The 15,657-nt window shown below is 40.2% G+C and overlaps 1 protein-coding gene across 12 annotated transcripts in view; it reads right to left on the minus strand.

Annotated features, from left to right (window-relative positions):
* Positions 1 to 15,657, minus strand: part of FN1 (fibronectin 1) — a 67,283-nt gene that overhangs the window by 40,560 nt on the left and 11,066 nt on the right. For all 12 annotated transcript variants that reach the window (XM_032354715.1, XM_032354721.1, XM_032354714.1 and 9 more), the window contains exons 8-17: positions 15,423 to 15,602; positions 14,642 to 14,818; positions 13,384 to 13,536; positions 11,576 to 11,704; positions 10,418 to 10,561; positions 5,162 to 5,283; positions 2,420 to 2,600; positions 2,065 to 2,241; positions 912 to 1,040; positions 715 to 804 (exon numbers count right to left, since the gene is read on the minus strand). In XM_032354715.1, coding sequence (XP_032210606.1) covers positions 715 to 804; positions 912 to 1,040; positions 2,065 to 2,241; positions 2,420 to 2,600; positions 5,162 to 5,283; positions 10,418 to 10,561; positions 11,576 to 11,704; positions 13,384 to 13,536; positions 14,642 to 14,818; positions 15,423 to 15,602 — 1,482 coding nt within the window. The remainder of the gene's footprint in view (positions 1 to 714; positions 805 to 911; positions 1,041 to 2,064; positions 2,242 to 2,419; positions 2,601 to 5,161; positions 5,284 to 10,417; positions 10,562 to 11,575; positions 11,705 to 13,383; positions 13,537 to 14,641; positions 14,819 to 15,422; positions 15,603 to 15,657) is intronic.

Consider the following 15,657-nt stretch of genomic DNA (forward strand, 5'->3'; position numbering starts at 1 on the left):
CCCTTAGACTCTTGCTTGATTAGTCTAGAACTAGAGATGCTTTCTGACTCTACATGTTCCCATTTCCTATCGGGACTGTTCAGTACAAAGATAAAATAAGAGCAGTCTTGCAATCCTTTTTAATAATAAATATCATCCTCGAAGATCCAAGATCCTTAATAAATGTCTATTAGAGATGCTATGAGGTGAAAATATTCATGTGAAAACGACTTCTTCTCTTTGAGCTCTGGGCAATGAAAGCAATTAATGAACAACCTTGAGCACAGATCGTCTAGCGCTGTCTGCATCTTTCCCAAACTTCAGAGGCAGTGGAGTAGCTTAATGAGCTAAGACGGCAACTGGGTTACCTCTTTAAGAGTAAGTCCTAGAGTGAGGTTTTCAGAAAAATTACCCCTCTTCGACCTCAGAAATGCCTGGTTTAGTAACTCAGGGAGCTGGCTTTCGAGGTTTTGTGTCTAAGTGTGTACGTGTGTAGGGGGGTCAATAAAATGGACATGACGGGAAATGATCTGTAAGAAGCAGAGCTGTAAGACTTGAAAATAATCACATTCTGAATTACTATTACACACACACGTACACACACACACCCCTCTACCCTAGTCTAGAGTTATGTAGGAGAGTTAAGTGGTATCCCTGTCCACAGGTCAGAACTGGCTCCCTCACCACCCGTGGTGTCAAGATCAACATGGCAGCCAAAAGGGAGGCCAGCATCACCTGTGATGGGCGCCTGGGGTCTGCTCCAGCGAACAACAATCGAGGTGTCGTCAACTCGGTCCACAGCGGGGTCAGGAGGCGCATCCGGAGCTAACAGAAAATGAAAGGAGCACACGATGATAACAGTCAGGAAATACTGCTCGAGGCCTATTCTGCAGAAAAAAAGCTTCTCTTTACAGAGTGTACGACACACGTACCTGTAGTCTGCGAAGTAGACAGGATCAGGCTCTGCTCTCCTTCCTCAGATATCTGATAGACATTGACAATGTATTTCCGGCCAGGAAGCAGGTCAGGGATGTTCACAGAAGTGGCCGTGCTTGGAAGATCTTTAAAATAGAAAGGAAAGGTTACCACTCAGAGCAAACCAATCCCCGAACTCGCTCCACAGCCTAGAAGAGAAATATTGTTAAAACTACATATTCATGAGGGAAGGGGGCGAGTCTAGAAGGACGTGTTCTAAATGGAGAATCAATAATATCAATGCATTATGGGATAACTTTTCTTTCGTTCCCCATTTTTTCGAAATTTTTTTTCTCTAAAGAGATGTAATTTGTATAATCCACCCCCAATTTGTAAAAGTAGCTCTCTCTAGTTAAAAAAGTCAGGGTGATGGTTATGGGCAGGGGACAACGGGAAAGGAGGTATGTTCTTTTCTTATACTGTGCACCTCCAAAGGCTAACATTTTCTGCTGTGGTCTTCAAACTGGCAATCACTTCCCTAAAGAAAACCCTGGGAGCTCCTGGGTGGCTTAGCTGGTTGAGCGTCTGATGCGATTTCGGCTCAGGTCATGACCTCAGGGTCTTGAGATCAAGTCCCATGTAGGGCTCTGCACTCGGTGCGGAGTCTGCTTATCCCTCTCCCTCTGCTCCTCTCCCTGTTCTCTTGCTCACATAAATAAATAGTAAAATCTATTTTTAAAAAAAATTATTAAAAAGAGGGGTGCCTGGGTGGCTCAGCGGGTTAAGCCTCTGTCTTCAGCTCAGGTCACGATCTCAGGGTCCTGGGATCAAGCCCCACATCAGGCTCTCTGCTCAGCGGGAGCCTGCTTCCCTCTCTCTCTCTCTCTCTCTGACTGCTTCTGTGCCTACTTGTGATCTCTGTCTGTCAAATAAATAAATAAAATATTTTTAAAAAATTATTAAAAAGAAAACACTATGGTTTTATAGACCTGTACCCAGGCAAATGGGTAATGTTGCTCATATTGGGAACCAGGAAAATGTGAGCATGGCTCAGGAAAATCCCAGCTTCGTTCTAGAAATGCCAGCTCTGTCCCTTCCTCACACTGGAAGTTTGTTCAGTCCAAGCTGTCAACCAGTTCCAAAGCCATCATGACGGCACTTGTAGCTTACCGAGATACTGTGGTTCATCTCCCTCCTCACTCAGCTCGTATTCCACACGGAATCCTGACACAGTGTCTGAAGCCGAGACCCACGAGACCACAAAGCTGCTGGCTGTGATTTCAGTCACAGATTCAGACGTGGCCACAACGGGAGAAAGGGGTGTCGTCTCTCCTGTCACGGTGTTGCCTAGAGGGTCACAGAAAGGGCAGAGGGGACCTTCAGCCGTGGAGAGCATTTACTACTGTCATCTACAGAACACCATTAAAAGAAAAGGTTGGTGCCATCTATGGAAGAATAGGACTTGGGAAGCAAACCACTTCCTGAGGAACGCAGGCACAGCCATGAGGACGGGTGGCATACGTACTGGTCACAGGGGGGCTGGTGCTGGTGGTGGTGAAGTCAAAGCGCGTCACCTCTCGGTGGCCATAGTGCTGGACGCTGATGAGCTGTCCCTCATATACCACACCTGGCGTCAGGCCTTTGATGGTGTATGAATTCAAGTGGCCAGGAATGGTAGCTTCCTTCCAACGGCCTGGAGAATTTTTCTAAAGATTTAAAAGAAGTCACGTAAGTATTCACAAGGATGAACATTCAGAGATGATATTGATTAGTCTTCAAAGAACGAGGCACCTAGGCAGCTCCATTGTGGAGGAAAAATCATGGAAAACAGGAATCAGAACAGGGACCTATAGCAGAGTTTAATATTAATAATAATTATTATCATAGCTAATATGTACTGGTAGCTCACCATGTGCCACGAACTGGGCTGTTTTACTCGCATTTGCTCATTTAAACTTCCTATCTCTCTTCCTTCCAAGTTAACGGTATAGTTTCCTTCATGTTACAGGAGAAGAAATAGCATTATATGACATGCCCAAGGCCACACTGTCACAGGTGCTGGACACCTTCCTTTTTGTCAGACTGATGAAGAATCCAAGTTTTGCCTCTCTCATTTTTTTAAATTTCTACAATGAACAGAGCTATATTCTTCTCTGAAGTGGCAAAGGCCATATATTCTCTTTCACTAAGTAGGATACAAATTTCTTGCCTTGCAGAAATAGTAAAAAGTATAATCCTTCTTTGTGACTCAGTTCCTGAGACCATCACATCTAAGGTTCCCCTGGTCTGGCTGTATGACTCACTCCTGGGTATGAATTACCCCATCAGAAGTAGTTCCCAACTTTGGGCAAGACTGCAGAAGAATGTGACTTCGGTTTATTTAATCTTTGATTCCAGTTTACATTTTCACATCCTGTCCAACTTCATTAACATGTCATGGATCATAAATCTCATTGCAATAAAATGTGTGGAAAAGAAACAGCCTTACTTCAAACAAGACGAGATCCTTTTAAGTGTAAATATTCTAAACTAAGTCAAAATACACTTTTAATGCCCAGTAACTTCTTTAAATTATTCAATCAACCACTTCCTCGATAATTCAAATATTCAAGTGTCCGTTTATATTTTTGAAATCAACGAAACAGATCCTAGTATATTTTAAATTCAAATTTTAACTCAAATACCCTGAAAAAAACCGGCAATTAGTCATGGCAATTAGCTCAGATTTAATGATAAATCTTTTGTTCAATGTGAACTTTTCTAGATAGTTAGCTATCAAAAGAAAATACTCAAACACAAAATCTCAGGTAACATCCATTGAGAAAAAACCTGAAAATTCTTTTAAAGACTTTATTTATTTATTTATTTGTCAGAGAGAGAGAAAGAGAGAGCGAGCACAAGCAGGCAGAGGCAGAGGGAGAAGCAGGCGCCCTACTGAGCAAGGAGCCCGATGTGGGACTCGATTCCAGGATCCCGGGACCATGACCCAAACCAAAGGCAGCAGCCCAACCAACTGAGCCACCCAGGCATCCCTGAAAATTCTTAATTGTTAAAAACCTCAAAGAAATTCATCACTGCAGTTTCTTTGAAGACTTTCCATTTCAAAGTATATTTTATACCTCTCTGTAAATGTTCCTTATTACAGAGATCTCCTGTAACAACTCAGAGTTAGATTTAAAGTAAATAAAATTGGTGATGAAACAAAAAGATGAGAAACAAGGTTTTTAGGGGAAAATATAGTGATCTCACTGACTAAAATCTACTACATACAAAGTTCTGGAAATGGCTGATTCATATACCATGGATAAGAGTACAGAGTATACTACAAAAAGAAAATGATTTTACAGCTTGAATTTTTTTCTCCAGGAGTTTAAATACAACTGCACAGGGCAGTCAAAGGTTTCATTTTGTTATTTATTTATTTGTTTGTTTATTTATTTAAAGAGACAGAGAGAGTAGGTGGCAGGGGGAGGGGCCGGGGGAGAGGTAGAAGCAGGCTCCTTGCTGATTAGGGCACTGACAGACCCTGGGATCAACACAGCTGAAGGCAGACACTCAACCAACTAAGCCACCCAGGCACCCCTCCCCCACCCATTTTGTTTCTAATTGCTAGAATTTGATAGCTATGACTAAAAGTGGGGATTTTTCTCCTGTGTTTAAAACAGTGTTTCTCAAGTTACAAGTCATGAATTTTGGAAGTATAGCAGGCAGGTCTGAAGGATAAGAAAAACTAAAGCTTACTAGACCAATACCTTCCTCTGTAAGATTTCTTCAATTTCTAGATGGTTCTTATTAGAAAATCATAAGGTTCACTTTTTAAACAAACTGTCATTCCTCATGTATTCTTCCCTCCAGCCCTCTCTTCCCTTCTATCTAAATAACTTCAGAGGATCAAAAATAATGTTTTAAGAAGTGCTCCCTTATGAAAATGAATCCAAAGAGCTAAATACTGATTTTTCAAATCATGGAAATGATGCCCATCACTATTTTCCTCTGACAGAGTTCCAAGACATATGAAACCTTCAGATTATCTTCCCATATTGGGGAAGAATCGTTTCTGGCATTATCATTTCTAAGTCCTTGTTAAGAAGATCGTTCTAAATACCAAATCTTTCTAAATCCTTCCAAATACCAAAAAAGCTAAATCTTTATGTCAAGCCACGGATAGTCAATCAGATCTGTGGGCTCAAAAGTTGGAAAAAAGAATGTTTAGGACGTGTTAATTTCGGTAGCCTCAGTGTGCGCAGTTTCTGAGTGGGATACTCACAGGCTTCCATCTGAGAATGTACTTGGAAATGTGAGATGGTTCTGGGGCATTCCACTGGATAGGGTGAGAATTGGGTTGACTGGGAGTCTCGGTGATGATTACTTGGACAGGACCAGTTGTGCCTGAAAATGAAAATGTGAGATTTGGTGATCTTGGGTATTCACTTACTTTAGCTTAAAAGTTACTGCAAATGGATGGTCATCATTAAAAGACGGTTTTATTTATCAGTAAATGTGAGTAAAAAAAAAAAAAAAATTCTGGGATTACTTTTTTACATCTTGACCTTGGAAATCAATGCCACAAAATCCTTTCTTCATCGATAGATCATCGTCCATCACATGAGAAATGCAAATAGAACTTGTTTATAGCAAATAAAATTTGAAAAATGCCACTGTTTGCTTTCCTCTCAATTTTCAAAGAATTTTGAGAAAATTGCGAAACTACTCAAACCCAAATAAAGCAACACAGAACCCAAACTCTATTTATCATACTGAGCTGCTTTAAAGCAAATTCTCGTTTGTAAAGGCTTTCATCAAGAATGTATCTACCCACGAAGAAGGAAACATTCCAAAGGCCATGGGACATGATGTAAAACACACATATTTCTAAATGAGATAGAATCCTTAATGAATAAATTACAGATTCAGTTTTCTTTCTTTTTTTTTTTAAAGTAAGTCTTATTTAAGTAATCTCTATACCCAATCTGGGGCCCGAACTTTACCCCCAGATCAAGAGTTGCGTGCTCTTTTGACTGAGCCAGACAGAAGCCCTAAGACTCAGTTTTATTTCTTATCAACCGAAGCATCCTATTGGGGGAAAGGTTAAGTTTTAGTTTTACTCAGTAAGTATACTCTAAAATCCTACCACTGAGTGCTCAAATTATTAAGAGATCAAACTTTTTTTCAAAGGCAGTTACCAACTGAAATAGCATTTTGAAGTATATACTAAATTCAGTATTTCCATATCTCAATATACATGACTGTTTCCAACAAAATTTAAAGTCTGATTTTGGTTCTTCTTCTTCTTCTTCTTCTTCTTTTTTTTAAAAAAACCATATAAGAGAAGTAGAATTAATTTCTTAGTAGTGTAGACTCCATTTAGGATAATAATGAAACAGCTAGAGAATTTAAGCTTACAGCATAGAACACCATCTTCTTCCTAAATACTGTCTTTTTTTATGATGTCAATCAATGTTCTACTTATTGGATATAAAAATAAAGTTCCTTGCCATAACCTTTCCAAGAATTTCTAACTGCTACCCTATCAAAAGAAAGCAACATTTTGCAAGTCTCATAAAGCATTTCACCTGTATGTTAACAGATTTAAGTTTTCTGAAAGCTCTTAGGGAAAAAAAAAAATAGTCATCTTGAACTTAATTGTTATGCTGTTCAATACTCTCTGCAGACAAGATATTCTGTGGCAAAATAAGTACAAAGCTTGAATATCTGTGTAGATTCAAAAGTTTTAGGACAATATACTCACTTCTGCACTGGGAATAATTCAAAGTGGTTGGAAAACTAACAAATATTCTCTGAGTCTTAATTTCATTTAATGCACATATTTCTAAACCAAAATACCAAATGTAAAATACCAAAATTCATGCATAAGATTCTCCATTTTCCATTCTAAAGGAGGGTATATTTCACAGAACACGGAAGGATGTGTGTTCTCATCAACTGGCAGAAGTTAATTACACGTCATTTTTTAAATTACCCCTTCTGTTCATGAAGATCCTTGCAAATACAAGTGTACTTAAATTTATTTAATTTAATAAATTAAAAAAAAATAAGACATATAATGAAGTAAAATGTCAGAGACGTGACTTCTGGGAACATCAGTAAATACAGGAATATCACGTCCTTAAATTCTTTACAATAATTGGCCTAAGGTTGTTTAAATATCGATTCTCTAAAGAATTCCTACTATGATTTCCTTAAGTAAAAAGACACCTGATATGTATTTTATATAGTTTGACAATCACGATTTAAAGGGAGGAAGAAGTTTGTGATGCCACAGCATGTACAACACCAAGAGTGATCCTTAGTTAAACCACAGACTTTGGGTGAAAACAGTGTCGATGCAGATTTCTCCACTGTAAGCAATGCACATGCCAGAGGGGACTGTCTGTAACAGGTGCCTGGGCATGTGTGAGGGCAGGGGCTACATGGGAAAGCTCTGTACCTTCTTTTCAATTTTGCTGGGAACTGCTCCAAAAAAAACCCCAGCCTTTAATTAAAACCAAAAGTTTTGATGGTAAAATGTCTATTAAGTTTCCGAAAGACAATATGAATGTCTTTTACTGCTCACCTTTAACCCTGATCATGTTCCTGGGTCCATGAGGAGGAGGTGGTGGGGAGGAAAAGATGACTCAGTGGTTTTTACCTCTGTGATGGAGCAAAACTACAGAAGTTTCTTTTCTTTCTAAAACTTAAAGCATTGGTTCGAAATTGTTTTGAAATTTCACGCTTGTACCGCAGCCCACCCTTAAGGGGGTTGCACTGAACAGCTGTGTGGGTTCATGCATTTAGTATATTTTTGTTCAGAAAGAAAAGAGACTGTGTCCATCATTTGTAAGGTCAACTCAATTCTGATTACCACTCTACCTTAATCTACATATGATCTGAAGACAGGAAGTCTGAAAATTCCGACATCATTTACATCAGTTAGATTCAATAAAACTAAAATTAATATAGTGGTGTATACTAGCAATTACCATTTTAAAAACTTGACTTCCTCTCTTACTCAGTCTGACCAAGCTTAACCAGAAAACCGTTAAGTAAAAATATGACGCGACGTGTATACTTTTAAAATCGGTTTAAAATAAGGCTGAAAGGAATCATTTCCAGTAACGATGACCCTGAGGAAGTTAAATATTTATGCGTTTGTGACTCAGTCCTTTTTTCTCTCTTTTATTTGCTGAGATCTGTGCTTTTCCTAGCTGTTTATTGACAAACCAAATGCCTCTTATCTTCTGTTCCTTTGAACAACTCCATCAAATCCTCCCTGGGCGGAGCCTATGGGGCAAGGCTGGGAGACAGTCTCCTGGTCATCTGTGGCTCCTTTACTCTTCCCACACTCAGAAAGCCCCGTGTACTAGGCGTGAACCATTGAGTAAACCAGACACAGAGATAAGCACCCAACCTCGTACCGAGGGCAAACATCAACCCCCTCTCTAAATCTCCTCCTCCATGTTCACTGGGCATTCCTCTGAGCCTTTTTTAAAAAGTAGGAGCAAACTCAACCTGTAAAACTCCAAAGCAGAAGGCTTCCTTCCTTTCCACCTAGATTTTACCCTTGTCGTGTCCACCAAAATGCTTCCAGTGGAAAATGCTTCCGGCTTTGAGAAACAGGCTAGTTTTAAAGTGAGAAAAAAAAATTCTCTCTTAAATCATTGAGAACGATTTTCAACAAACCACCACACCAGTAACAATCTGAAACACAGAAACTAGAGAGCATTTCTTTAAACGTTTCTATTCTTTAGTTGCCTCATTAAAGAAGAAAACCAATGCACTTAAGGTTTTTCTGCAGATTTAAAAAAAATTATTAAACAAAAAAAATTATTTTAAGTGATTCCTACACCTAAATCTGTCATAAAATACAACTTAAGGGGGCACCTGAGTGGCTCAGTGGGTTAAAGCCTCTGCCTTTGGCTCAGGTCATGATCTCAGGGTCCTGGGATCAAGCCCCGCATCGGGTTCTCTGCTCAGCGGGGAGCCTGCTTCTCCTCTGTCTCTGCCTGCCTCTCTGCCTACTTGTGATCTCTCTCTCTGTGTCAAATAAATAAATAAAATCTTAAAAAAAAAAAATACAACTTAAGAGCCAAGTTCATTTATGCTGTGGGCTTAAGACAAAGGTCACCTTCGACAACTCTGACAGTGACTGAGGGATTGAGGAGAAGCGAGTTTCTTCCAAGTCTGTGGAAAGGGTGTATCTGGGTGGTTAGTATTTAGGGTCAGAGGTCTGTTAGATGGTTAGTGCTGGAAGGACCTTTAAAGGCAATCAGCTTTAACCTCCCCATTTTACAGATGAGAAGCTGACGAGTAGAGCCTGACATGGATCTCTTTCACAGCACCTGTACAGCTGGGACCCATGACTTCGGCAAACTCTAACTTCGATCAAATTGTTCCATACCTGGTTCTCGAGATAGTGAATCTCTTACTACACTATGAAGGGACTGAGATTACTTAATCTTAATTTCTGTCAGAGGCAGGTTCTGATGCTAGGAAAACCTGTTTTTGTTTCTGAATGTGGGCCATGTTTCTAGTCTAAAGTCAACAGAGTTCTAGGAGGCTTTGCACCTCGGTAGTTATTCAAATAACTGGCACCTAAAGATGAAAGCTTCCTAATTATTATTAATTAATTATTATTAAATTTTAAAAATCTGATTTCTTTTCTCTCTTTTTTTTTAAGATTTTATTTTTTTATTTGACAGAGAGATCACAAGTAGGCAGAGAGGCAGGCAGAAAAAAGAGGGGCAGAAGTAGGCTCCAAGCCGAGCAGAGAGCCCAATGCAGGACTTGATCCCAAGTCCCTGAGACTATGACCCAAGCCGAAGGCAGAGGCTTAACCCACTGAGCCACCCAGACGCTCCATAAATCTGTTTTTTTTTTCCTAAATGAGTTAATCACACCTATAGCTAGGCATTATGTCCTATGACCTTAAAAACAACAACAACAACAACAACAAAATACCAGCAATAACCATTTGGGAGTATTTGAACTGCGTGGGCAGAAAATTGACTGAATTACTCAACTCTTGACCCAGAATACTTTGTTCTAGACTCCAGTTGATCAAACAAATGAAAATTTTGACACAAAGAGGCCCTGGCTGAAATGCTGACTGAACACACATACCCTGCATTATATTCCATGTCATCTCTGTATCCAATCTCTCCCTCAAGAGTCATAACATAAAATCCCGACACTTCGCTGCCAGGGTAGCTCACTGCACGGTTTTTATTTACATGTGCCGACGGGAGATCCAATTAGCTGGAGGTTTTAAACTTATGGGATGTTCTAGAGTGTTCAGAAACAAACTGACACACAGGCATATTTTCCCAGCCTCGCACATCTTTTACTTGACTGGGGAGGAAGGAAAATCATTTGAGTCAAAAATCCGATTGTTAGATAGTGATTGGCGAAAAAGAGGAGAAAGAGGAGAGGCTGATTTAGGGACCAGAGGATTAAAAATAAGGATCCTGCCCAGTTTTTACAACTGAGTTGGAAGCTGTCAGTTTGCACGAATCTAGCTACTTACCTGGATAGGTCTGCAAAGGCTGGCAATGCCACTCCCCAATGCCACGGCCATAGCAATAGCACTGGTACCTGACACCATGCACATACTTCTCCCACGAATCTCCAATTTGATAAAATGTTCGGGTTTCTGAATCCTGGCATTGGTCTAAAATATATACAAAGTGAAAGAAGCGTCATCGAAGCGTCATCGAAGATGGAGAGCTACAAATTAAATTTCAGTGTGCTCCAGCAAGTGGGCAAGGGAGCATACATTCTTAGTTTCAATGGGAACTTGCAGGTGTCCTCACAAATATATGTGGTTACAAAATATTTTGTTCCTGTCTTTTACCTTACAGGATAGCTAGCAGTAAATAAGTACCCACTGGAAAAAATGTTTGGTCTTCTAAAAAGATAGTAGTTCTAAATAAAAATTTTGTGATTTAGATTTCAGGATATCCTGACATTCTGAATACCAATTTGAGAAAACTAACTTAGATATATTTTGCCAACATGAATGAAACTGACTTACCATTTGAATAGTAAGGACAAAATATCACTTTATATACCTCTTTAAATTTTGGAGTGCTTAGTTTTACATGTAAATGAATGAACTAGATTTTCACTATGAATACTTGCTGAGCAGCTTCTGAAAAGACCTCTCAGGACTCTGTCTCAGCTTTGATAATCTCAGGTCAAACAAACTCATCTGATTAGTTTGTTTTCTTAGTGAGCAACAGGTCTCTCTTAGTAAAGTAATATTAATGGGTTACCTTAAAGCTGGCCCACAGCTCTATTAGGGCTCAACCTTCGCTATTTGCTTAGATCTATTATAGAGGGCAGCCAAGAAAAATACAGTCTTTGGAAGGAGGTATTTCCTGGCATGAGAATCTACACAGTCAGCAAAGGAAGGTTCTCCTTCATAACATGGATTCTCTTTATGATCCAGAACCAAAGAACTGATTCTATTCCATTAAAATAAACCTGCATGTTACTAGACTCATAACAATAGATGACTACCAATATCAAGTTGATATACTGCGTCATGATTAGAGAAAAGATTTTACAAAGCTCTTGGCAACACACTGATCAAAGTCTGAAGTCAAGAACTAGCTCTCCTTATCTGAAACTTGTTAACTAGTCCCAGCATCCAAAACCATCTAGAGACACGAAGGCTAATTACCAACAGGATCACACTTCCATCTTCCCCGGCCCTGACCAAAGCAGGTACAATTCAGCATGTGTCCCTCCTCATGACGTTTGTGGAATGTGTCATTCACGTTGTAAGTGATGTCGTCAACAATGCACTGATCTGTTTAGGAAACAGTGGGGAGGTGAAGAGCTTTTTTAAGTTTCATGATGAAATTTAAAAATGTCATGCTTTTTTAAAAAAAAGATTGATTTATTTATTTTAGACAGAGAGAGAGCGCGCGCACGCACTTGCATGCACAAGTTGGGGAGAGGCAGAGGGAGAGAGAGAGAGAGAGAATCTCAAGCAGATGCCACGCTGAGTGTGGAGCCTGATGCGGGGCTCAAATTTACAACCCTGTGATCATGATCTGAGTTCAAATTAAAAGCGGGATGCTTAACCAACTAAACCACCCAGGTGCCCCCAAAATACCATGCTATTCAAAGCATACAGTTGTTTCCACTAATTTATAACACTTCCCACTAAACTTACTATTCTACTAGCATAGAACGAACACTTTATTAAAGCTTAGTCAGAAATACAATTTTTGGAAAAAATAATTCTTTCATAAACTCTTTCTTATAAACTTAAGTATCAGAGGTCAAAGTGCATACAGCTACAGAATGCGGTAAAAATGCCTTCCTGTGGAAAGGCGATTTTTGAACAAATGCATATTTCACTTCTGGAGAAGTTTTTGCTCCATTGATAATGTCCGTCAGATCTCTGCTTGCTCTGAGAAATTGGGAGGAAGATCAAACATACTTATGGAACACCCAACATGGTGTGATGGTCTGATCTTTGGAATGGCAGGGGTGGGGAGATACCTGGATATGGGAAATAGAATAACATCTACGGCGTTTGTGAAAGTAAAAAGAAAATTAGGGCAACTCTGTTCCTAACTCTCTGAAAGATCCTGAAAAAATTACTTTCCCCTTGAGGTCTCTCAGCTTCTTCATCGGGTAAGTGAACAATTAGTCTGTATGTCTTTCTAGGGTTCCTTTCAGTTCGGCAACCTCATATGGAATTATTATTACTGGAGTGTGTTACTCACAAAAGGAGAACAAGTTCAGGCCAATGTCAACATACCAGTTACATGAACTATTTATTAGCTCAGAGTTCTGCCTAAATCTTAGTTTTCAAGTCAAAGAAACAGAAGTACTAAAATGACTTTAATAAATCATCATCCCTATTATATACTAGGATCCAAAGTGGGAAAAAATGCTCTGAGCAAAAGAAGTAAGTTTCTGTCACCTTCAGTTTGGACTCACAAAGGTCTGATGTCAGAACAGCAGAGTCTCAGGGCACCTGGGTGACCCAGTCCGTTAAGCATCTGCCTTCAGCTCAAGTCATGATCTCAGGGTCCTGGGATCGAGCCCTGCATCTTCTTCCTCTACTTCTGCCCCTCCCTCCACTTATGCACGTGTTCTCTCTCTCTCTCTCAAATAAATATATAAAATCTTTTCAAAAAAATAGCAAAGTCTCTTTTCTTTAGAGAAATTATCCAATCTTTTCTAGACGTGACTCCAATAGCCTAACGAAAAGCTAAAAGGATCAGAAGATTGTGCTCCAGCCTTTGGAGTCATCTTCTCAGCTCAGTGTAAGTACTTACCTCCTGGGAATGCCTCTGAATTTTAGAATTTCTTTGCCAGCTTTTCTCTACTGGCTACTGACATGAGAAGCTCAAGGTGTCCAGGAGACTCATGGCATGGCAATGCCTACTTCCTCTCCTACTTTTGGTAAAGTACAAGTTTTCCCCTACAAACTTGGTCTTCTCAAAAGTTCTCATCAATGAGCTAGCATACCTCGGAGCTGGGAGTAGGCAACACAAGTCCATTCTCCACGACCATTCCCGACGCATGTGCACCTCATCATGTGACCCATATCGTGCTGTTTGTCCCACTGATCTCCAATGCGATACATGACCCCTTCATTGGTTGTGCAGATTTCCTCGTGGGCTGTGTGGAAATGGATGGAGAAATGATCATAAGGCCTAAAAACATACACACTATTATCCATCTAGCTTGGTTATCCTAACAACTCTCACTTGGAAATCAGTCTGGTGTGCCTTAAAGAAGTCTCAGTGCCGCTGTGGGCATGTATGTGTAGAGTTTTGAGTCCTAAAGAGAGCAAACCTAGTCCAAAGGTGAAGTATGTTTTGGAGAATAATTGCAGGAAAGGTGAGGGCATGTTAAACCATGATAATACCTACATGTGCACACAACGGGTCTGCATTGTTCTAGAAGACTGATGTTGACTACTGTACCATAACTTTTTCTAGTTCTGCTTTATTTGATCCCAAAAGGAAACTATGTATTTGGGTAGAGAATTGCAAGTGAAAGCATGGTTTTCTTCTTAATCCAACAATCTATTTGTTGAAAGAAATAAAAGTGAGTGTAAGTAGCGTTCTTGGGTTTCATTGCCTTATACAGACACTTGATAACAGTGCAAGTGGGGTTTTCGATCAAATGTAACTTGTGGGGTTCTTGAGATTTGAAAACAAGAGGTTTTGGTATTGGCTTCCCTTTCACCATTCATACCAACTATATCCCTCTTGAAACCAGAAAAGATCCCATACTTGTTAGAAAACATAGAGTTTGGGCCATTTTGGTATTTCATAAGTGAGAGAATGTATTCTAGTTGAGCCACAGTTAGGTGTAAATATAGTAGGACTGTGACTACAGCAGTTACACATGAAATGTGTTAAGATACTCAGCTATGTGTTCCTTACAAATGACAAACTTGTGAAAAATGTGCATTTCCAGATGTCTTAAAAAGTGTATTTAATGTATTTATATATTTTTGGATATTAAATTATATCAAAAGGATTTTACGATTACATAAATAATTATATACTAAATATAATATATATTATATATACTATACATATATAATATACATACCATTTATGTAATATTATATACACTTACACAGATATATAAGTATACCTCATGAAGTTTTGTGCTGTCTGAAAATTAAGACTGAATGGGCGAACTGGGAGTAAACTGGACACTCTTCTTCTGTCTTACTATGTAAATGGGAGCCTACAGGGCTTCATCTTACCAGCCATGGGGCAGAATCCAAACTTCTGGTCAGCGTCGTAGTTGGGCGTGGTTCCACACCACTTCATGTTGTCCCTCCTGCCCTCGGAAGTACAGTCCGTGTAGTTGTGGTTGTTGTACAAGAAGGGGAAGTGGCACAAGGCACCATTGGAGTTCCCACCTCGAGTCTGAACCAAAACTGCCCAGAAGAGGACACAAATAGGAAGACGAGTATTACAGCGGAGCACAGCGGGGTGCAAGGACAGGAAGGCTCTGAGCAAGCCGGGGTTCTGGAGGTAATTCACAGGGAATCCACCCCCCGAATCAAGAATGCCTGATCACAGAGCTGTAGGCTGCCTTAGCGATTCCTCCTTCTACCTTCAAAACAGACTTGAATCCCCTCTCATTTTCCCAGCCCGAAGAGAAAATTCAAACGGTTGCTGGGAATAAAACAGTTTTAACCAGAAGAGCAGCAGAGGCTCCGAGGCGTCCATCCTGTATATTCTTGAGCCCTGTGGGATCGCCTATGGATTTTAATATACTGTATCTTTAATCACATCAGAATCCCAACTGGGTCAAATAGAATTGAACTGGAGGGCCTTCCCCTGGGTGTCATTTCCCAGGAGGACTGGAGAACCAGGAAGGGTCTTCAGCGGCTAAGTTAGCTTCATGTCTCTTGGGTTCATATGGAACAAAAGTACTACTTCTTTGGCAGCCTCAAGATGAAAGGCTGGAAGCCTGGCCAATGGAAATAGGAGAAATGGCTTTTTCTCACTGCTCTGTTTCCCCCTGGGGAGACTCACCGGTGTGGTCTGTACAGAAGGAGTATTTCTGGTCTTGCTCGTAATTGGAGGTGGTGCTGCACCACAGGTGGCCGTCCTGCCGCCCTTCCGTGGTGCAGGAGTAGAATGTTCTGCCGTTGTAGGTGAACGGTAGGACACAAGGCTCCCCATTGGAATTGCCACCGTAAGTCTGGGTGACGGCTACAAGCATAACCAAAAGGCTCTCGGTAAATAAGTCTGCATTTATGTCTCACCA

The sequence above is a fragment of the Mustela erminea genome, chromosome 8 (genome assembly GCF_009829155.1).
Source record: "Mustela erminea isolate mMusErm1 chromosome 8, mMusErm1.Pri, whole genome shotgun sequence".
Taxonomy (NCBI): Eukaryota; Metazoa; Chordata; class Mammalia; order Carnivora; family Mustelidae; genus Mustela; species Mustela erminea.